General features: G+C 39.0%; 1 protein-coding gene across 2 annotated transcripts in view; it reads right to left on the bottom strand.

Moving 5' to 3' along the window:
• Positions 1-555: 555 nt before the first annotated feature.
• The window catches only part of LOC148864968 (serine/threonine-protein phosphatase PP1-like), a 37090-nt gene continuing 13218 nt past the window's right edge, over positions 556-24427 (bottom strand). The window contains exons 2-5 of one of the 2 annotated variants that reach the window (XM_088977906.1): positions 9425-9984; positions 9119-9337; positions 3690-3799; positions 556-915 (exon numbers count right to left, since the gene is read on the bottom strand). In XM_088977906.1, coding sequence (XP_088834032.1) covers positions 3698-3799; positions 9119-9337; positions 9425-9984 — 881 coding nt within the window. In that variant the 3' untranslated portion in view covers positions 556-915; positions 3690-3697. The remainder of the gene's footprint in view (positions 916-3689; positions 3800-9118; positions 9338-9424; positions 9985-24427) is intronic. The other variant, XM_088977907.1, reaches the window with a different exon arrangement.

Raw genomic sequence — 24427 nt, 5'->3', positions numbered from 1 at the left:
CTCCAGAAGGGAACCATTGACATTTTGTTGCCCAGTGCAATTTGGGGTTCTAAAGATCTATTCAGTGGGTTTACTAGAATACATTAGTTCGACCTGCATTTCTTTCATGGATTGATTCTCCACAGAAACCCTTTTAACAATGTGCTTGAGGCAGCCCCTCCTACGGGTTTCCATCATATGGTTTATTGGTTCTCTCCAGTAAGGGCCGTAAGGCTCAGTGTGGGAAGAGTGTAAAAAGAAAATGTTCAGCGCAAAAGATGATGAACCTTATATTTGCACTCTTTTAGGCTTAGTTTGGAAGGAATACAAAACTTTATATTTTGTATATATTTGTAATGTACATATTTATATTTATACTCCTTCCAAACTGAGCCTTACGGAAAAATATCAGTTAACGATATTCCCAATGAAGCACAAGTGCACATGATGCTGCACTCGGCACTGGCAGTAATAAGTACACGTTCGACACAAAAACAAGGTCTAATCCTGCAACATCAGCTTATTCTGATTGTAGTAGACACGGCTTTGATAAGATTCCGAGTCATAAATGAAGTGTTTTAATGGAAAAAACTTTTGGTTCTCACTTCTTTTGCCATTGGGGGCCTGAGAGTATTTAGGTGTTACAAAAGACATCCTGCAATGGTCCAAAGCAGAGACAAGTAACACTAAATAAGTTCACAAGCTAATCATTGGTAGCACCAGTAAAAGATAATAGTGCACAAGGAGGGGATCAAGGGCAACATTATGCTAAGGGGAAAAATTGGTTTTACATCTTTCAGAGATTAAAGTACTCCCCTCTATACCCTTTCCCTGCATTGGACAGGAGTGAACATTCATTCTTTGATTAGCATTGCAGTAACCTCTGGCATCTCCTTCATGTATACCAACTTCTCACACTTTAGCACCAAGGAATGACTGCAAGAGAACATCTATGTTACAAAGAGAGCCTGCCAGTAAAATATATCACATTTCCCATCAAATATGGGGTAAAAGTAAAAATTAACAATACTTTTAAATGACAAGTCAGGGTCCCCCTGTTATATGACAGCAATCCAAAGAATTAGGTGACGAATCACTTAAAGGATTTTTTTTTAACAAAAAAGTTAACAGTGAGACCCATCCACCCATTTTTGCTGTTTACATTCACTTTTCAGATAGTTTTGGAAAGGAAATAACTACCATTTAAAAAGAAAGCTATTCAAATAATGGGTCACGACTATGGTACTGGAAGACATGATAATGGAAAAACTTATAACCAATCAACTGGTATTATAATAGTAATAAATCAAGAGGTACTCACCAAAATTCATGGGAGGGTTTTGAATTTGATGGTCAAAGTTCTTTCAGTATCATGCCTTCCTGGCATCATAGATTTAGCTTCGAATAAAAAAAAATTCTTGCTGTGTCCCACCCACTTTCTAAAGGAAAACTGATAGGTTATTTTAGATTTTCTTAAGAAAATTTTAGCATTTTCTCACAATCTATCACTCTTTTTGGACAACCAAATACATGCAAGTCTTGTTTTCACAAGTACTTCTAAAAAATACTCATTTTAACAACCACTTAAGGCTATTTGGTAACCCACTTTTCAAATCACTTATTTGTTTTTAAGTACTTATTGCGGTGGGAATGTTTGGTAAGCTACTTTCCCCATAAGTACTTACATTGACACAAATGACAATTTTAGCCCTTACTTCACTCATACATAATAATAATAATAATAATAGGGGAAGATGACAGAGAACAAGTCTCCAAGCTGACACAACCCAATGATCCAATTGGGTTTCTTCAGATTATCAATGACCGGCTGAAGCAACCCAATGATCCAATCCTCAATACCAGATCTGTACACCTTCCACAGTATTCCGAGAACCATGTTCACCCATTTCAGGGACTCTTTTCTTTGTAAATCCTTCTCGAGAAACAAAGAAAAGCTTGTAGGCACCTGTGGTCAAATACCAGTCCGAGCATCAAGGCTCTTGTTTATTTCTATTCCTTGATGTCCACAGCTTATCAAAGACAACCCCAACAAAGAAAAAAGAAGACAAAAAGACCCACCACATTCCTACTGATTGGAGGAGAGGGAATGGGGTGGATTACTCCCAGATGAGTCGTGAGTTTATCGACCATAGGATCTTCCTGGAAGATAGTAAAACTAGACGCCATTTGAATATGCTCCGGAGCAAGTTCTCCATGGTCTAATTCATCTGCAAATTGCTTAGCAACCAAGACTTTTGCACCCCGCCTTGCTGAATTGCAAAACTCAATACTCAGATTCGGATTTCGACCATCGGTTGAAGGAAGCATACATGCTCTACAAATCCATCTTCTTCGAGAAACCTTACTGGAGACGATTCCAAGAAATAATTTTTTCCCACAGCACCCAATTAACCGGGAATTCCTTACATTTCCACCTCCACTCCTAACCCCAATTCTATCAATCTTACGAGGATAAACAGAAGGTGAAACCCAAACAAGACGCGAGACAACCCAGCTCGCAAAAGCAAATTGCAAGATCATTTAAACCGTTGAAACTCAGAGACCCAAATCTAGAAGGGGCTCTGCAATTCATACGAAGTAAACAGGTAAACATGAATCCAAAGCCAGATTGACTGGCAAGGGAGGGGCGGAAGGAAGATGACAAAGTTGAAGCCGTGATGCATCAGATTGGGGAGTGGGGACAAATCAGGGAAGAAGATGATGAACAATGATTTTTGGGCGCGGGGGTATTTTAGGCATTATAGAAATTTATCAGGGACTGGTTCGTCCTAATTTTTTGGAGTACTTCTTCAAAAAGTTTTAAAAAAGCCAACTTGAAGTCACTTTTTCAAGGTACTTTCACTTTTTTACCAAACACCCATAAGTACTTATAAACCACTTAATGTGTGGTCCCATGTCTTAAAAGAAGTACTTGTTTTACTTCTTTTAAGTGTTCTCAAACAGGACCGCAGTCATGTTCATTTCAAAAAAGAGTTTGGCTACAATGCTGGAAAGACATCATGCTGGAAAAACTTATAGCCATTGAACCAGCACATAAAACTGGTAGCCAATCTGGAAGGTTCTTGTCAAAATTCACGGGGGGTTCGATTGGTCAAAGGCTCAAAGACCTCCCAGTATTATGCCTTTAAGAACAGATTAACTGTCTTAACAGAATTAACTATTTTACCAGTGGAAATGACGTTAAATAGAACAGATTGGAGAAACAAGATTCATGTAGTCAACCCCATAAGTTGGGATAAGGCATGGGTGAGTTGATGATGTCGATCATCATCATCATAAATTTGAAAAGGAATCTAAAGAACACAGTAATAGCATATGTAATTGTGACACACATGCAGAACAATATGTCAAAATGCATTAAAATTCAATTGTTGTTTACACCAGTTTTAGACTTCTGATTGAAAAAAAAAAAGAAAAAACAATGAAGCTACTGAAGAGGCTTGTCCAGAGAACCATGTAACCAAATTTGGCTCTCTGAATACTTTTTACCAAACATTGCTTAGAGGCTTTCAATGTCAGCCCCAAACGGGCACATAGTTGTTTGAACCAACATGTGACATTCATAACACATGAAATTCAAAAATTTGATCATAATATGAAATTTTTCCAAGAAAATCTCTAAATATTAAATTACATAGAATATACAACTATGCAGTATGACCACAACAGATGCATCTCACGATTCTCACCAGGGAATTTATGCAATGGGCCACACCATGCATGTTCCATTTAGTGGGATGTAAATTGTGGTACACCACCCAAGCAGTCCTATGGAAACAACAAAGAAAATGGAAAGGCCCTTTCCAAGATTTCAGAGAGAGGGCGGGGCCAAAACAAAATGTTAAAGAAACATACATTTGTTCAACCCCTTTATTAGCCATATTCTACAGATAATCGTTATACAATGAATTGAAGGTGTATATAGTTTATTCCATCATTTTGTATAGTTATATCCTAGATTCAAACTCCACAATTTTTAAGTGTTTATGTTGAAGCTGAAGTTAAAAACATTCATTTCAAAACATGTTTTTCATATTAGGTGGTGATTGGGGGCCAAATGTTCCGCCACCTTGTTACCTGCCAAGGTTCAGAAACATCTGTATTTGAAAGTATAGAACTCACATTGTTTTTTTTCTCAGTTCTTTAAATACAGAATTCTATGACAAATGTGGATATGTTTAGATTTGGATCTAGCCTTCCTATGAAAACACATTATAATAGCAACAGGATCAATCCAGTTTGTATCCTTTTGAAAGTAAACCTGTAATGTGTACTAGACTACAAACTAAGGTAAAACCACATCTAGCTGCTTTTTCTCCCATGGTTCTGGTTGTACATTTTTTATATATATCTGAACATAATGGTTTATGAAATTTAATAGACAGCATGTGGACCAGTCTAGCACAATATGACAAGTACAGAAAAAGCAATGTTTTTTAATAAATTATAATCTGAGTATTCCTAGACAGTGAATCTTATCTGAAATGCATGAAATACCAAAAATGGATAGACCTGCTGAATTGCCCAATCATAATATGCATCCTACATGTGACCATTCCATCATTCGCCTATATTCATATAGCATTTAGACTTGGATGTCAACAGAATCAGGCTCAGTATGGAACTGACTCAACCCAACCTGACTCAAAATCACTCTGACCCAAACCAGACCTAACCCAACCAATGAAATAGGATTCCCAAAACCGACCCACCCCATCCCGTGAACATTACCCCAGTTCTTAGTGAAGGCTATATTTACAATGTTTTCAATACCACTATATCAACAGGTCGGTGTCAATCTGAGCCCAATCAGAAACCCGGTTAAGATTGGCACAAAGCCACAAACCTGATCCAATAGGGTTAGTCAATGCAGGTTTACCATTAAACCTGGTCCACAGACATCTGTTTCAAAATAAACCATTTTTACACACAAATTGTTCAAAAATATAGGTTTTAATTCCTTTTTTGAAAATGATAATATTTTTTAAAGCAGGGTATGGGGGTATAGTACTGAAAGAGCAGTTTTGTATAGTCCCTGTATACATGATGCCTCTTTTGATAATTAATATAGTTATACTTCACCTTCTCTCAAAAAAAATGTCAGTTCTTCCACATATTACAGTTGACATAGGTTAACATAGGCTATAGGACAACTGTGTTTTAACACTGGGAGATATACATACCGCATGCATGTAAATATGTGTAGATGCATATGCATGTGTGTTTAAGTTTGCATAACTATCAAAATATATGTATGCAAGTGTTTATATTCTAAGTATATGTAAGGAGTTGATATATCCAGGCAGAGTTGTCAAGGCGACTAGGCAAGTTGGTTTTTAGATATGCAGCTGGTTTTTTGTTTTCCATATAAACTTGTATTGTGCAGCGGAATTGCAAATGCAGGTTCCAAAAATTTTAAGTGTCTAATTTACAAATATCAGTTGCATGCGATTATCTAGTAGGAAAGTACTGATGCCACATGAATTATTATCTATTTCCGAAGAAGTATATTTCCTCCAGCATAACTGTAACACAAGCACAGAATTAGCACCTATACTGCAAATTCTCCACATTAGTTTCCACCAACCAAATTAGGTTAACAATATATAATTCAAATTGGTAAGAATTTACTTACATTATCTAAAAGAAAGGCTAATAATTTCAAGACATTGTAAAGGATATTGATGAATGATGATGGAGTTAAAAGACACATTCAGAATCCCTTGTGTGCACTCGTGTCATTTTGTACTGGAATACCTTTCAAGTTTCAACCTATTCAACATTTTTTTAGCAACTATAAACCTATTCAACATTGAACAGTCTCAAAATTTTGACCCATATTGCATCTCAAAAATGAATACATGATTCAATTTATAAAATTATGACCAGAGGCATGTCTTTTTTTCCCTTTCAAAGGTGAGACAATACAATCAACTATTAAATGAACAGAAAAACTTAACAAATGCAAGAAATTGCCTCAGTATTTATCTTTAGTCTCATTAACAAAGAAGATTTCTGGGTGGCCTCAGCTGGTACTTTGGCTTCAAGAGGGGTATTAAGGATATTGAAACACCTGAGGCTCTATTGCTTCAGAATGTTCTTGAAGGGGTTATTCTAAATTGTTCCCATCAAGATCGCTAAATTTGGGTGGCCTACCACTCGATTTTTCTTCACACACCTCCTTCCATACCCTTTTACCGTATCCTGACACATTGCAGCCATTCCCAGAGAAATAAATTTTGAGTTGGCCGGTGCCTCCTAAAATTAGGGCTTTTGTTGGGAGATTTTCCATTTGATAATGAACACTTGTGATAATTTGGAGAAGGCATAATTGGTGTCTCTTCTCAGGCCCTCTTTATTTGGCAAGTGGTGAGACTGTTTTTCATTTATTAATCTCCTGTCAATTTGCCTCCAGCATTTGGGTTAGGTTTGGTTCTCTTTTGGGATTCAGGTGATCTCCAAATAATGTGGCAGGACTTTTCAGCTCATCCTTGTTGCTTAGGAGGGGTAAGATATCGTGGAAGTGTACTAGGATGCTATACTGAGGATTCTATGGAAGAAGAGGAATGGGAGCATTTTCAAAGGAAAGGCAAGAACCAAATAGAACTATAGGAAATTACGCAACCAAGGTGATCCACTGGATCAAAACTATAGAGTATAGACCTATTTGCTCCATTTTCCATGGATGACATTATGACAGTATGGGTCGTTAATTTATGGTTGCTAGAAAAAGCAGTCAAGCTTGTTGGACTTCAGCAGGGGGTCTCCAGTTAAAACTGAATTTTGATGGGTGTAGCATCAGAAACCAGGGACCTTCAGGTGGGGCATTAGAGATGAGAAGGGACCGTTAATAAAAGCTTGTAGCCATGTACAAATGTCAAGCACCCAATTTAAGGAGTGCTGACCCCGCATAGAAATCCACAGTTACAATGCAGCCCAAAATAGTTCTTTCCTAGATATCCCTTGTTTGGCTAAAATGTCAACCAAACAATTAGCTGATCTTATAATCCATCTAACGTTTACACCAACTCCCTTGTTAGATACCTGATTTCCCTCATGGGTTGTCTGTGGGTCCAGATTCCTAAATAATCTGCTTCCATCCATCCAATCACCAATCCGGTGTCCCCCTCCACTTCAATCTGTTGGAAGTCCAATTGCTTAGCCAATCTCAAGCCTTAAAGGAGGCCCATCACCTCTTAGCAAGTCTCCCATCCTATTGACCCTGAGTATAAAGCAAAGATTCTTCCTCCTCCATCCCTTAAAGATCCCCCTACATCTGATGGTCTCCCAGATTATCAAGTGAAGTCCCATCAAAATTCAGTTTAATCCTTTGATGTGCAGATGGGGCCCAACTATCCTGGCAGAAGCTTAGGCGTCAAAAACTTAATAGTCAAGGACTGAAAAGTGGTGCTGGGATGGTTAAAACTAAAAAGGTGATAATCCACGTATTTGGCAGCACAGATTTGTGACAAGGGAGATAAAACAGTTGATGGGAGAGTCAGAAGCTACTGTTACTTGGCTAAAGGAAATCGCTTAGCTGACACATTGGCTAAGCAGGGGTTCAGAGGAAGCATCTATTTTGGGCTCAAATGTAATGCAAAAGTAAAGCAAATAGAAGAAAGGAAGGGGGCATTGAACAGACCGTGTTTAGAGATACAGTGGCATTTTATAAATATTACGTTCTTTCTGTTTTATAATAAAACTTTCAGTTACTGGTCAAACTAGGAAAAAAAGTTTCAAAAACCAAACTTGACACTGGACCTATGGATAGTCTTTCACTGCTATCTGGTTAGAATTGCCCAAAATTGTAAACAAAAAATGGTCATTTTTCAAAAAAAAAAAAAACTACTAGAAAATAGGATAATTATATAAAATTAAATGTCAAAGTCAAATATTTTTATATGAAATAGGGATTATCCAAGAGTTGACCAAGGGACTACTTGAAGATGTCCCTAATCATTCTGGAAACTAATTGACAGTGCATGCTTTGCTTCAACTCCAAAACAAGTTAACACACTCAAAAACAAAGAAAGTCCAATCATCATATCAATATCAAAAGGTAATACACATCATGTTTTCCATCCATGAATAATAAAGTCATAAAAAGTTTAGAAACTCCAAAATACGTCAAAAATAATAAATAGGAACCAAGAAATTAAAAGCAAGAAGAAAGGAAGAATAATTCCTCATTGCAGTGCTTTAACAATCAAATTTCCATGGCATTGAGGAATACACCTCTAACATAATGTCAATTGTATTTTGAACCTCTAAGGTTGTGCACCAAGGTGTTTTCCTTGAGCTTTGCTTAAGGCACAAGTCCTAATACCTCTTTTAAAACACTTTGAAAAATTTAGAAATTGTCTTCACTGAAGGTTCAGAAAAAGATAATATACTAATACTTCAGAAAAAGAAAATTTGCAAGAATCTCTAGTATAAGGTTGCAAACAATTGAATATACCTTACAAGGAATACAGTCATATTCTCAAGATTGCTAAAATAACATTATAATATGTGCAATAATATATCACAAGTAAATCTACAGATACACTAAATATGCAGAACTACTACAGTCTACATTAAGACCTATTTTACAAATGGAATGAAGCTTCTCTTCTGTATTATGATTTATGAGAAGTCATTTTACGAACAAGATGAACGTGATAGTATGTTATGTGCAATTAATTCAAACACAAATTCTGACCATAAAGCATTTAGGTCTTGTCATATCATTGTAGAAATTATCGATTCTTATAGGGAATTGTGTGGCAGAATGTTCTCAATTGACAATACACTTTCTGAAGATCAACAATTATATGATTTACTTCATAAATGATCAAAAGTTTAAAGATTATCAAGGCATACCAGCCAATGATTTTAGGCTCATCGCATGCACCAGTAATACCTAAGAGCATCATAACTCTGTTATTGCCTCAAAACTTCACCAGCCTAGATGGTCATATCAATTGGTATTATTAAAATTACTGGTCAAATAGATCCCCTAGGTTTGAGGAGGTTTAGGTCACAGACAAAAGACAGATCCTCCTGAGCTCCAACTATTCCCATCCTGCCCATCGCATACAATATTTCACTTCTTTGGAGTAACAAAAGTTGAATTTACCTTGACTCCTGCCAGAGTACCAGGCTTAGATGTAGTTGTGCTCCCAAAGTTGAACCTTGCTTTCTTTTCTGCAGGCTTTAGTATTTGGAAAGAGCACATTAGTGTCTCATCCACACTCATCATGGCACCTGAATTATCAAATTCCCCACAGTAATTAGGTGCTGAAAAAAGTGTTACAAGTTGCCTGTTAGCAAAGAACTCATATCCATCTTCCACAACCTGACACCATCAAAGCACTAATTAGTTGAAAAGTTATAATTGCTTTGATTCTAAAAGATGACTCATAACTAAAATGGCAATGTAAACCTGGTGAGCACGACAAACTAGATCCAGATCATGCTTTTCAAGAAACTCCGAAACCTTATCAGCACCAAAAGTATATGAAACTCCTCTATCATTCATCCCCCACCCTTGAATATCCTTACTGGGGTCAGACCATAGAAGATCGCAGAGTAACCCAGTGTCTGGGACATCTGTTGGCCGTTGTAAATTTCGTATTTGATCCAAATTATGAAGGTCTGGAGAAAGTCCTCCATGCATGCAGAGAATCTTCTCATCAATTAAAGCAGCAACAGGTAGGCAGTTAAAACAGTCTGTGAACACTCTCCACAGTTTGACATTGAATCTTCGCTTACATTCATCATAAAATCCATATATGCGGTTTATGGAAGCACATTCATGATTACCCCTCAGGAGAAAAAAGTTTTCTGGATATTTTATTTTATATGCAAGGAGAAGGCATATTGTCTCCAGGCTTTGTTTTCCCCGGTCAACATAATCCCCCAAGAACAAGTAATTGGCTTGAGGAGGTAATCCACCATACTCAAAAAGCCTTAGAAGATCAGAATATTGTCCGTGAATGTCACCTGAGCATAACAGAAAGATGTCAAGGAAAAAATATACAGCATTTCCTTTTTCTTACAAATAGTTACACTACATAGTTAATCTACAGAAAGTGAACATATATGTGTTTTTGTAAGTAACAACAATAGATTGCTTGCAAAAGAACATATGTTGTGGTTTAAGTAAATTGGGTCTAACCAGAGCCAACCCAAGCCCAAAACCAAGTGCAGAAGAGTGAACACTAGCCCAACTGATCCAAGCACAACGTAGGGTGCTCAAATAGACCTTCAGTTTGAGGCACTTGTTGCTTAATCCTGGCTTGGCTTGGACTGTTTAACTTACCAAATTAAATTTTTTAGTTTTAGGGTGAACAATGAGAAAAGAACCACAACTCCTATTTTTCCCCTGAACCATCAGCAAGGTCTGATCTGAAAGATTTTTCTTTTGTAATAAATTTTTTATTTAAATAGAAAAGGCACTGGAGCATTCCAAATTCCAAATTGAAGTAGTCAAGTACTCAATTTGACATTTGGATTAATGCAATACAAGTAACAGTAATGAAACAGCTAAAATACTATGAACCACCTGGATCACTTCAAGAGAAAAATCAAAAAGAAAACTTAAGATTTTGATTTTAGAAGTACAGGAATGGGAGGGGATTTCAAGTTCTTTTTTGGGTGGGGGAAGCCATTTTCATTATCACATGTCACTGTCTCCATTGCCATGCAGTCTCCACCATCACAGATCACACTACAACCAAAAAAACAAAAAACTTGAAATGCCCTCATCACCATGCAATCTCCACCATCACACTACAACCCAAAGTCCGCCTTATCTGAGATTAGTTGCTTCACTGCATTGACTAATTTCACTCTATCCTTTAAAGTCCTCCTCTCAATATTGTTAAGTTATTGCCCAACATTGATACTTCTTTGAGGGAGCACAGCCTCCTATGGAGAAGAAGAAGAAGAAGAGGGTTCAACTCTGCCTTCATTCGATATTCACTGTTCCTTTATACAAGGTCTGACAAATCATACCTAACTTGCTGATATGTATAACTACTTGCTTAAGGCAGACCTTAATGTCATAGTTTTCTTATGTAAACGTTCTTGATAGATGCTCTCAGCCGCATGGGTCCTCCTCAAGATTCAATGGGCTTGCTGCTATCATGGGCCCAGCTCTAGCTTACTGGATTACGCCCTGTCACTAGTCGTGGGCCTCCAATTCTAACAACTCCCCCACCCTAGAGACTGGCCTTATCGTCAAGGTCAAGATGATGATACTTTGTGAAGAGCTCATATGGCTCCCACATGGCATCATCAGGCGGGAGACCAAACTAGACCACCAAGGCTTCCAGGATTATTTTCTTCCCTAATTTACCATAGCAAAAGTTAACAATCTTCATTGGCTCTATGATGAGCCCACCATCTTCTGAGTAACTTGGTAAAGCAGTGGTGGAAGGAGTGTTGGGCCCTATGTGTTTCTTGAGTAGTGAGACATGGAATAATAGGTGGAGCTTGGAGCCTACTGTTAGATCCTAATGGTAGGCCACTGTCCCAATCTTCTCTAAGATCTCGTATGGGTCATAGAACCTGGGAGCCAACTTATGCCATCTTCTTCAAACTATTGTATGCTACCTATAGGGCTGCAGCTTGAGGTAGACCAGTTCACCTACTTGGAAGTTAACAGGCAATGTAACTTTCATGTATTCTTGGGCCTCTAAGAGGTTGGCCTTGAGGGTTCACAACACTTCATCTCATGCTAACAGTTGTTCTTCTACAAAGGTGATTGAAGTAGATCCCTTCTCATAGGGGTGAATAACAGGGGATTCTTGACCATACAGAGCGTTGACTGCCGCCATACCCATTGCCAATCGGTAAGAAGTGTTGTACCAAGATTCTGCCCAAGGAAATCAACGGACCCATTGTCGTGGCTGCTCTCCAGCGAAGCAATGCAAATAGGCCTCATAAATCTATTCACCACCTCGGTTTGTCCATCAAATTAAGGGTGATAGCTGGTGGAGTGCTACATTTTAGTCCCCTGAAGGCAAAAGCACTATTGCTAGAAGTTACTCATAGATGGTAGGTCTCTATTTTGTCGAGTACCACGAAGCTTAGCTACACCCCTTATAGGAGTGCAACTTGAGTTGACCCAAGTTAACATTTTACACTGCTTCAGCCTCAAGCTTTGTGCCAATCCCATTCAAATATCAACAAAAGTCCAACTCCATCCCAAGCCTACCCAAGTTGCACACCTAGTTCCTGATAAACATTTCCACCACCTAGGCTACAATTAAGGATGAGGAAGAGTTAAGAAATGCCCAAACTTTGTGAGCCAATCAACAACCACCATGATAACAGTCTTCCCTACAGAGGATATTAAACTAGAAATGAAGTCCATCGATATCTACTCCAAGACCTGGCCTAGTATCAACAACGGTTGAACCGCTGAAGTAAACTGGCTGGCATTATTGCTTCATACTTCTGCTACATATGGAACAATTGGCCACAAAATCATGGATGCCATCTACATTCCCATCCAATAGTAATTTGAAGACAGCCAATTAAGTCCATAATACACCTAAGTGTCCCCCATGGCTGAACTGTGAAAGAGCTCTAAAAGTTGAAGGATGTAGATAGATGAGTTGAGAACCACTAGACATCCCTTTACAGAGAAGAAGAGTGAGAGAGCCCAATATATTGTACCCAAGAGCTGACGCCGGGTTCGTAAGCCAACTAGTTCAGATTTGCACCAGGTCTAGATCCTTCTAGGCCTCCTTTCTAATGCTGTCTGCTAAAGGGTATATGCGCTGGATTACCAATACATGGGCCAGGTTAGGATAAGATGCCTACAGCCTTGTTAATTGGGCTGGATTTATATTCAATGAGGTAATCATCACCCAACAAACCATTTTTGTTGCTCCTCCATGTGGGACTGCTATTTTAACAAAATCCTTTAAGCTTCTCTAATATGTTTTGATTATGAACTAACGGTGTAGTAAGTAGTGCCACCATTTTTGAACTTATATAACCACCGCCATGAGCTCTTTGACATAAGTAGATTTGTGCTTGGGCTTGGGCTAATAAGGCCCGACTGAAAAGACAATTGGTTGGCTTTCTTGCATAAGGGCAATCCCCAACTCTGTCCCTGAAGCACATTCCAATACAAACATTTTGTTGAAGTCAGGTAGGGCCATGGCTGGAGGTGATGATACCGCCTTCTTAAGCTCTTCAAATGCTTGACGAGCCTGACAAGTCCACCAAAATGAATCTTTCTTCAAAAGCCTGGTAAGCAAGGCCACCAATAGTCCATAGTGGTGAATAAACCCCCTGGCTCCTATAATATGCAGTTAGGCCCAAAAAGCCCCTCAACCTCTTAATGAATCTAGGTTGAGGCAAATCTAGCATGTAGGTTATCTTCAAAGGATCACCCATTACTCTTCCACCAGCAACAATATAGCCCAAATAGTACACTAGAGTCCAACCAAAAGTGAACTTAGAAAGTTTGGCATACAATTGTTGTTGCCCCAATGTGTGTTGAAGGTGAGAACCGCAATCTTTGCTATATGTCAGAATATCATCAAAGAATGCCAATATAAATTGCCTCAAGTAGGGACAAAAGATGTCATTCATGATAGCTTGGAATGTGGTGTCGAGAGATATATTGTATTTGGTTGTATTTGAGCTTTTAGAGGTTACAAGGGGTATATTTGTAGTGCTGATAAGTTTTGGGGACTTGTATGTATCTATAAGAGGAAGAGGGGCCTATGTAAAATTCTGGTATAATTTGTCATTTTGCTTATTTAAGCCATTAGTTGTGTGGGATTAGGGTTGAGTGATAGTGGATATCCTGTTGTGAGTCTAAGAGATCAGCCACGTATTTCTTGTTCTCATAGTGGAAACTTTTTCCTCTCTTCCCGTGGATGTAGGCTACTGAGCCGAACCACATTAGATCTTGGTGTTTTCTCCATTTCTTCTTATTTTCTTCTTGACTTGTTATTCTATTTTATGATAGTTGACATGGTATAAAAGCAGGTTGCTGATTTCTGGGTGCATCAACTGAAGATAGAGTTGTATTGATCAACCCTAACCCTTGGTCACTCTGTTCTGCAATTTCACCCAGAGAAATCCTCTTACAACTCTCTTGGAAGGCTTCTGCTGGAAGTGGAACTTCAATGGTTGTGTCGCCCAGGCCAGTTTTACTCACTCAGAAAATCTCTGAGATTAAACAAGTTTTTGGAGTTCTGATCTTCTCTCCAGGGCAGCAGCAGGTTTCTTCTTCCTTCTTTGGATGTTTCATTCCCAAGTATGCATGCAAGCTTCAAGCACTCCATTTCTGGCTGGATATTACTCCAGATTGAGGAGTTTGCAGTCAGTCCTGGAGGGTATTTAATACTCTCCCCAGTTCAACAGTCCTGAAACACTTGGGTTTGGACTGTCAAAACAGCATACAACTTGGTTGGTGTTGCTCTCGGTAATTTCTTTAAGGATTTCAATTCCTCAAAAAGGTGGCTTATCTCTGCTACTTGTCTGACTGAAGTTATTTGATCATATATATCTTCTGGGCCAGATTTCATTGTTTTTATCTGCATTGCTTACTTCAGCCTTGCTGTTTAGATCTTTTTTTTTTTTTTGAAAAAGTTGTGTGTTTGGTTTCTGCGATACTACTTTCAGTATTTAAATTGCTGCTATTCCAAGTTGTGTTGAGGTAGTAGTCAACTACTAGGAAATCTCTTCGTGTAGTATTCGACTACTAAGAACAGGATACTGATAGTAGTCAACTACTACGAAATTTCCTCGTGTAGTAGTCAACTACCAGGAATAGAATACTGATAGTAGTTGCCTACTACAAAATCTCTTAGTAGTCAACTACTAGCAATAGGGTATTGTTTTCAGATCAACAAACTAGTATAGTGGTTAACAACTTTGAAATATAAATATTATAGAAGCTCTGCAACTTCTTTGGTCTATTTATGATTATCAATATCAGCATGTGATACTAGAGCTCCAGATGACTATTTGGAGTTCAAGAAATGTCTCAATGGTGCAAATTTTCTAAAATGGTTCTCCATTGTTATGATCGGTTCTGATCTGATCTTGTTTGAGGCTTGGTTTGATATTTGGACCATTTTGGTGAATGACGGATCTATTATCATCAGTGAATATCTGGTTTGTTTACCTCATACATATTTTAAATGGAAGATGTTTGACAAAATGTTCCAGCACTAATCCTTTATTATGCTCATTAGTTCTGAGTTATTGTTGTTGGAGTTTTGATCTCCTTTGGTGGCATGGGATTTTGATTCACTTTCCGATTGGCCAACTCTGATTCCTCAATTTGGTTTATGGAGTTCATAGTTGGTTTTCCGCTGGCCAACTCTGTTTTGGTAATTTTGTTGGCACTTCTAATGATCTAGTTGTTTGACATGGTTGGTTCTTCAGTTCGGAGATTGTGATTGGCCTTTTGATGGCTAAATTCAATTATTTGGCATGATATGTTTTGGCTTTCCTTTGGCCAACATCAGTTTGGTAATTACTAGATCATGACTTGGCTCTACTCTGGCTTTTCGACATAGGTTCATTCAGCTTTTTGGCATCCAACTTTGGTTTTTAAGAGGCCCCTTCAACATCTAAAATTTCATTGCTGCTACTTCAACAACACACCTATTTTCATGGAGGTTGCTTCAACATCCTTCTTACAAACTCAAGTTGGTTTCCCCACCTTGAGTTTGAGGGAGAGTTCTGAGAGATATATTGTATTTGGTTGTATTTGGGTTTTTGAAGGTTACAGGGGTATATTTGTAATGCTGATAAGATTTGGGGACTTGTATATATTTATGGAAGAAAGAGGGGCCTATGTGAAATTCTGGTATAATTTGGCCTTTTGCTTATTTAAGCCATTGGTTGTGTGGGATTAGGGTTAAGTGAGAGTGGATTTTTTGTTGAGTCTTGAGAGGTCAGCCATGTATCTCTTGTTCTCATGGTGGATATTTTTCCCTCTCTTCCCGTGGATGTAGGCTACTACTAAGCCAAAACATGTTAAATATTTGTGTTTTCTCTATTTCTTCTTCTTATTTTCTTCTTTATTTGTTGTTCTATTTTATGTTAGTTGACATGCTGATGGGGCATTCATCAAGCCAAATGGCATGACAAGGAACTCATAATGCCCATCATGAGTGTAGAAAGCAGTTTTGGGCATGTCTGCAAGGTGCACTCTAATTTAGTTATATCCCAATCTTAAGTCCAATTTTGAATGGATGGCCACTTCTCTTAACTCAATAGTCAACACAAAAATGACAAGTCACTTGCTTCTTTTTTACAAAGACAACTAGGGATAAATACAAGCATGTACTACGCTAGATCAACTACTTGTCAAGGAGCTCCTAAACAATCTTTTCAATTTCTATTTTCTAAAAATAGGGGTAGTGGTAAGGCTAGACTTTAGTAGGTGCACCCCCCAGTATTATGGGTATCCTATATCCCTGGGCCCATTGAGGAGGCAACCCATGAGGTTCTTCAAATATACCACCGCATTAGGCTAATAGAAGTTGCGATTATTTCACCTCTTTAGCTCCAACCTGGACTTCTGTCTCACCAATAAGTAGCAAACTAACAGGTTGTAGTTGTAGGCCCAATTGCATTAAACCAGGTTGGATCAAGTGCATGCAACTTCTGAGAATCATCTAAAGACCTTCAGCCTATGGGCTAGATGGGTTAAGCCCCTTTAGATGACAAGGGTTTCCTACAACCATGAAGCCTATGACCAAATGAGACCAATCACATAAGACAAGTCCTAGTAACCATAACCATTGGATGTCGAGGACCATTTTGTCTCCACTGAAATCAAGAAGGTACAAATCTAGAATGAAGTCATGGCCTTGGATTTTAAGGTATTGCTTGTAGCATAGGCTCTCGCAAACAATATGATTTCTATCAACAACATGCACAACAAAGGAATCCATGTACTGGATAACAAGGCACTTGGAAAGTAACAAAGTTCAGTGTACTCACAAGCACAAGATGGCCTAGCAACCTTCCTTCTACTTGCATGGCCTGGGGAGAAGAAAGGCTCATTAAGGCATATAAAGATACCTCTAGATTGGCTAGGTCTCTCCTCTTATATTGGGCTTCTTTGTTGGTGGCCTCCACTAGGCCATCTTCTTCTAATTCATTGATCCATAGTATAAACACCTATTGGACCTTGCACTTGTGGCCCGACCCAAATTTCTCACACAATTGTAACATAGGCCTCCTTCCCTTCTAGCATGCATCTCAGCCCAAGTGAAACACTTGAAAGGGAACTATGGGTTAGGCCATAGGCCCAAGAGTGTGTGGGCCAACCATCTCAACCTTCTAGCCAAGGGTCTTTGAGTAGTGGACCAACCGATTAGGTAGACCTCTTGAACTGGATCAACTTTTCCTCTTACAAACACACACCCATTGTCATCATCATTTTTGTTCACTTCAAGGCCTTTACTGCCAATCGGATCTCATCCTTGAAGCCTCCTACAAAAACTTTCCAACAACACTTTCTCCGACCACTCCAGAACTTTTGTCACCAATCTCTCAAACTCAATTGGTACTCGCATACCAATCTTGTTTGTTGTAGAGCTCATCATAGTCCTCATAAGCAGATGGGCAAAATCTCACACACAAAGCTTCAATGAAATCCACCCAAGTAACTTGAGGGTGAGATCCTCTATACCACTGAAATCATGAGATTGCATCTACCTCCAAACAGATCAAGGCAATTGAAACCCTATGGTAATTGGGTGTTTCATGGTACTGAAAGTAACTCTCTGCTTTGAATATCCACCCATTGGATATTCTCCAGAAAACATTGGAAAGTTTTTTTTACGAGTAATATTAAAATTTTATTAATTAAAAAACTGATTTGGAGAAAGAAGAAGAAATAGATAAAATATCAATTTTTAACATGGTTTGGCTCAATAGCCTACATACACAAGAAGAGAGGGAAAATTTTCCACCATGAGAACAAGAGATACATGGCTAACCTCTCAAGACTCACAACAAAATATCCACTCTCACTTAACCCTAATCCCATACAACCAATGGTTTAAATAAGCAAAAAGCCAAATTATACCAAAATTTCACATAGGCCCCTCTTCCTCCCATAAATATATGCAAGTCCCCAAATCTTATCAGCATTACAAACATACCCCTATAACCTCCAAAAATCCAAATACAACCAAATACAATATATCTCTCAACACCCTCCCTCAAACTCAAGGTGGGGAAACCAGCTTGAGTTTGCAAGAAGGATGTTGAAGCAATCTCCATGAAAATGGGTGTATTGTTGAAGCAACAACTAGGAAACTTTAGATGTTGAAGGGGCCTCTTAAAAACCAAAGTTGGATGTTAGAAAGCTGAATGAACTTGTGTCGGAAAACTAGAGTAGAGCCAAGTCATGATCTAGTAATCACCAAATTGAAGTTGGCCAACAGAAAGCCAACACATATCATGCCAAAGAATCAGATTTAGCCATCAAAAGGCCAATTACAATCTTCGAACTGAATAACCAACTATGTCAAACAACTAGATCATTAGAAATGCCAACAGAATTACCAAAACAGAGTTGGCTAGCGGAAAGCCAACTATTCTGAACTCCATAAACTAGAGAAAAGATTCAGAGTTGATCAACAGAAAGCCAACTATGAACTCTATAAACCAAATTGAGGAATCAGAGTTGGCCAATCGGAAAGCCAGCTAGATAAAGTGAATCAAAATCCCATGTCAACATTGGGAAGTTTAACTAAATAGGTTTGTTGGACTCACCACTACTGCCATTAGAAGAAGCATCTTGCTCTAATTCATTAACTCCAATAGATGAGGACATTATCTTCTCACACTATGACAACATAGCTGTCAATACCTCCTTGGTCTCCTTCAAGTTGCCTTAAAACTTGTTAAGGCCAACCTCCAGCCAATTTATCCCATCCTCCATAGTTGTGGATTGAGTGTTGGTCATAGATCTGATACCAGATTGTTGGGTTACTGCCCAATAGACCTCTTTACGAGCAAGGTCAGGCTTTGCCTCTTTATTAACAAAAACTGCACATGCCCATGCCCAAGCCAAAAGCCTAGTATGGACATAGAAGTCCTACCTATGGTGTAATATTATATTAGTTTGGTTATAAGTTAACAAATAATATAATATATATATATATATATATATATAATATTTGGTAGAATAGTATATATAACATATTTATATATAATTACATATGATTAATATATATTTTTATTATATGCAATATCATTGGCCTAGGCACAAGCTCAAGTCAAGCTTATTTCAAAAAGCCTAAGCCTGGCCTAAAAAATAGTCAAGCCTGGTGCTCAAAGCCCAAGACCGAGTGCCTAAAATTTTGTCTCAGCCATGCTAGGCCAGACCATCAAGCTACCTGGCCCACAAACAGGTCTACTGCACAACACATGTGCTTCTTACCTTCTTCAAGGCAGCACAACCTCTTGTAGAGAAGAAGAAGAAGAAGAAGAAGAAGAAGAAGAGAGAGAGAGAGACAAATGAGGATTCAAGCTTCAATATTATTGTTCCTTTTATACAAGGCCTGACAGCCTAAGAAAAACATAACTTGATAATATGGCTAACTACTTGCTTGAGGCAAATCAACCATAATGTCATGACTTTCTTATGTAAAATAGACAGTAAATCAGCACCTCACGCCTTTCTGTGGGAACTCTATATTGTACCTTAAGTTGGCTCATATTAATTATTCTTAATAAATCACTCTATTACTTATCAAAAAAAAAACACCTCCCCATCGATACTATAATTGTCCTTTCCTACAAAAACTTTGAGAAAAGCATTCTATAATCTGAGAGATACTACTAGCAAAATTCATATGACCGTCACTCCTTGTACAGCCAAAATTTGTTCCCCCAGCCTACTAGTTCACACTTAAAAAACTCTTCTTACTAGTTATAGTGGCTTCTTTTATATTATAGATATCTAACTCCATGGATAGTGGAGTTATGATAATTTTAGTGATATGATGACAACCTTTTATGCGATTTGAGTCTATCTAATTTTCTAGGTCTATATTAGAGTTGTTTTCGGCTTGTTTAGTTTTACTAGAATTAGTTGCCAATATTTAGACTTTCCCTATGAGTTATAATCATATTCAAGCATAAAAATTTAAGAGTCTTTTCTAATCAGTTTTTAAGTCTAAATTGGAGCTTGTAGACAATGATTTGAGCCCTTATCAACCCTAGAAAGCCTACCCATTTACTATGTTCCCACCTTTAGGATACTGCCTTTAGTAGCTAAGAAACTTGAGGAAATAATGAGGGCTTTTCTATGGGAACCCAGTGAGCCTAAGAAAGATCACTTAATTAATTGCAATTGGGTGGCTAGGGGTTTCTATAGGAATTAATAGGAATTGGATGGGTAGGAATAGGGGTGCAACTTGGGTGGTCTCAGGTTGGGCTTTTGTGAAATTTTGAATGGACCCAACAAAAAGGCCCAAGCCCAAGGCAGTGTAAAATGCTAACTTGAGCCAACTCAAGTTGAACCCTAGGTAGGAGGAAAGAATTTGGGGGGAGGTGGGTAGGTTTGGAGAATTTGAGACTAAAGAATTTAGACCTATAAGGTAAATGGTTATGAAGATATCCCAAAAGTTTTAGCATGTGGTGGCAAGAAGTATTCATGGTGAAAATCCAAATGGTTGGGACCTTGGCCTGTCATAAAGAGCAATATTATCATCCCTGTAGAAAGCAATTGTTGGTGTGCTCCCCCCTTTTTTCATCTTTTTTAAGACAAATAAAAAAGTTCATTAAATCGGAAGAAGGTAATATGCAGCAGACATCACCCACAATTCAGCTAACAGGAAATAAAACATAAAAAAGAACAAAAGAACAGACAGAAAAAATACTCTTGTATCATTTAACAAAGACTCAAGAAATTCCAGAAATCAGAACCAAAATCTTCTCTCTTCGAGTCTCTAAATTCTGGAAGAAGCAACACCCATTACACCATCTTGAACCAATAACAGCACAATACTGCTCCTCTCTTGCTTTGTTGGAAAAGATTCTTCTCTTTCTTTCTTTCCAGTTTATACACCTCCCAGAAGACTGCTGTTACATTCCCGGTAGGACGTAACAGTAGTTTTCGTCTACTTTGAAGGAGACAAGAGACCTCTGATAAAAAACCAAATGGTTTATGTTAACATTCTTCAATAGATGGCATATGTGTGTGTGTTATTCGGTTCTTTCTTTGGATGGCTAAACACCAATTAGAACAGGAAGGAATAGGAGAGGAGAGAAACTTCAGGCCGGCGGGGAAGTGGCGATTGGAGATGATCATTGAAGCAAAAAATGTCCTATTCGAACAGGGAAGGACAAAGGGGAAGGTTTATCTGAAAACCAGAGAAGGCAGCAGGGCGACAATTTTTCTACCAGAGGAAGCGTGTTATTGGTTGAAAGGATTTGTTGATTGAACTGTTAACACCATACGGGAAGAAGGATGGAGAAACTCGGTGATCTGTGGGGGAAAAAGATTTGAATCGGTACTAAAAAGGAATGGAAGAGGCTGGTTTATCATGGTAACAGATCACTTTGGCAATAACAAAAGGCAAATGATATGTATACCGGAAGGACAGAAGGGGCGAGGATGGGCTTCCTTTGCTCTTAATCTTCAGGCATTTCTCATGGAGGTTGAGAGGAAAGTTGCAGAAGAACCTGATAGTAGCCACGTGGGAAGTAATCCAACAAATCTTTGTGCCCCAGAGCCTTATAAGGATCAATGCCCTGAAATCATGGTAGCTAGTTCAACTGAACACTGGAGAGTAGCATTTGAAGAAGGGAGAGGTAAGTGGGAGAACAAGATGGTATTAATGGCAGATAGGGCGATAGGGGACTGGATGAAGATCTTAGCTGCAGTTGCAGAAAGACTGGGCCTAGAAGGAGATGCAGTCTTATTACCGTTAGCTGAGAAGAAAGCCATATTAGATATTGGCGATAAGAAACTGAACTTTAGCACAGTCGAAATAGAAGGAAGACTGATACAGATACAGAACTGGGTTCCAATTTGCAATGAAGTAGAGCCAAAAGACAGTAGCTTCTTGATCAAACTTCTAGGACTACCCTTCAATCTCTGGAACGAACCAACTCTTAGGAAAATCGTCAGACCTCTAGGTGGAGTTCTGCTGGAGGTTAACACGAGGAGCCTGCGAGTTGTAGAACTAAAGGTTGCAGGGGTTAAACCAGAAAACCTGCCCAATTCATTCGAAGTGCACTCAGAAGATGCATGGTACAGAGTCTGGTTGGCCCCAGAAGCTGAGGCATCACTCTGGGGAAGACGAACACAGGTAGGAGGCAGAGAAGAGATTGCAGGATTGACTACACATGGCTCTCAGGGACTGGCAGGGAAGTCTGAAGCGTGTGGGAGAGTGAAACAGGAAGGGAAACAGTCACAGGGGAGTCCCAAGTCTCGAAGCCTTCCTATTAAGGCTATTAATTCAAATATCTTTATGGTAAGAACGAGATATGATGGTGGCCCTTCCTATGCTAACATGGCCAGAAGGGGAAAGGTTCGTGCGTGTCTTAATAGAAAGATATCTGAACCGGCTGCAAGAAAGACTGACCCGTCTGGAAAGACGGGTGAGCCAACAGGGGAATCTTATGGCAACAACAGAGGCCCATGTGACAACTTAAGTCATCATGTGGGAAGGGAAAAGGTAAGGATGATGATAGATGAGAGTTTTCCTCTATCATCGTCTAAGACAGGTTTGGCCGAACAGATGGAGCTTCAGAAGAGGTGAACGGCAGGGGGAAACCGATCTCTGAGCTGGGTAAGTCGACCAGATGGTGACAAGCAGAATTGCCATGCTTTTGATCACCCAAACCTGTGCTACATGAGAAACAAGACAGAAGAGAGGGAAGAAGAAGACCGAGGGTGGATGAGTTGCAGTTCATAGAATGACTGATGAGAACCAAGAAGAGTGTGAGAGTTTAGGCAGCTTGGGAGATGAAGGACTTTACGAAGACCAAAATAGGGGGAGTTCAAATTTGGAGTACCTGTTCCTTGGGGATACGATGGGGGAACAAAAGGAGAAAGGGGAGGTGCAGGTGAACGAAACAAATACCTGTGTCCAAAGCCCAAAACTGGGCAAGCCCCTCCCAAGTGCTAGTACAGTGCAAGAGTCTGGGAAGGAGATAGCTCGGGTATACCCAGAACTGAACAAGAGTACATCACAGAGAGGTAAACAACTGGGTACAGGAAGAGGTCTTTGTGTAGATCAAGTGATGGGGAATAATTCCCTCCAAACCGAGGAGACAAAGAGCTCCAAATTCTCGAAACAGGGAGTGACAACCAATTATCCTCAATTGCATACTCCTCACAAACCTCAGTTGACCTCAGGCATATCTGTCAACTCTGTCAATTCAGTTTTTGCCACTGATGAGTGTTCTGTGTCCCTTGTTCCAGATTCCCTTCTCAACCAAGAGTTGGAAGCCCATGGACAGAAAGCCACAGTGAGTAGACAAGGGGATAAGGAAGGGGAGGAAGTGGTGGAGAAAACATGCAGGGAGACAAAAATTTGAAAAATCATTGAGAGATTAATGGTGAAGTGGAGAGGAAGGAAATGCAGAGGGGGATTACAGATATAGCAGAAAGGGCTATTGGTGGAGGAAATGAGGAAAGGAATAAGAAGATTCCTAGGAGTGAGAAGAGTGGAACAATAGAAGAAGAGTTAGTTGCAGAATTTGTGGGAAAGTTGGGGTGCAAAGTGAAGAATCCGAATGATTTAAAAGTTTATCTGCAAAAAAAAAAAAGAGGATAGTAAGATCAAGAAAAGAAAGTTGAGTGAAGTTGAGAGATTGAAAAGAGATATTGAGGGGGACAAAAAGTTTGAGGTGAGAGGGGATAGAAGAAAAGGGTTTAAATAGATTTTGGAGGTTTCAGGGTTGAGTTTAAGAAGTTAAAATGAGAATCCTAAGTTGGAATATGAGGGGATGCGGCAGTGTCAGGAAGAGAGCAACAGTTAAAGAGGTGATTAAGAAGTTTAACCCAGATGTTGTATTGATTCAGAAGTCCAAAAGAATGGATTTTGACTGCAGATGGGCATGGAGTGTGTGGAGATCTAGGGGGATAAAGTGGGTGGTTGTTCCTTCGTGGGGATCCTCAGGTGGGATTGTAACATTGTGGAAAGAAGATATACTAATCAGGTGGGATTGTAAAATAATCCTCAGGTGATCATTTTGTCTCCCTGAAGTTCACACAGATGGAAAACGGGTATGAATGGGGGTACTAACAAATGTATATGGCCCCAATGACTATAGGCAGAGGAAGAAATTATGGGAAAAATTAAGTGACATTAGGGGCCTTTGGAAAGAACCATGGTGTGTGGGAGGGGATTTTAATATAGTGAGATTTACAGAGGAAACCAACAATCCCAAACAGAGAATGACAACAAGTATGAGGAAATTCAAC

This window comes from Nelumbo lutea, chromosome 3 (assembly GCF_056320005.1).
Source record: "Nelumbo lutea isolate HS-2025 chromosome 3, American lotus-T2T, whole genome shotgun sequence".
Classification (NCBI taxonomy): Eukaryota; Viridiplantae; Streptophyta; class Magnoliopsida; order Proteales; family Nelumbonaceae; genus Nelumbo; species Nelumbo lutea.
This window is presented reverse-complemented; position numbering and strand designations above follow the sequence as displayed.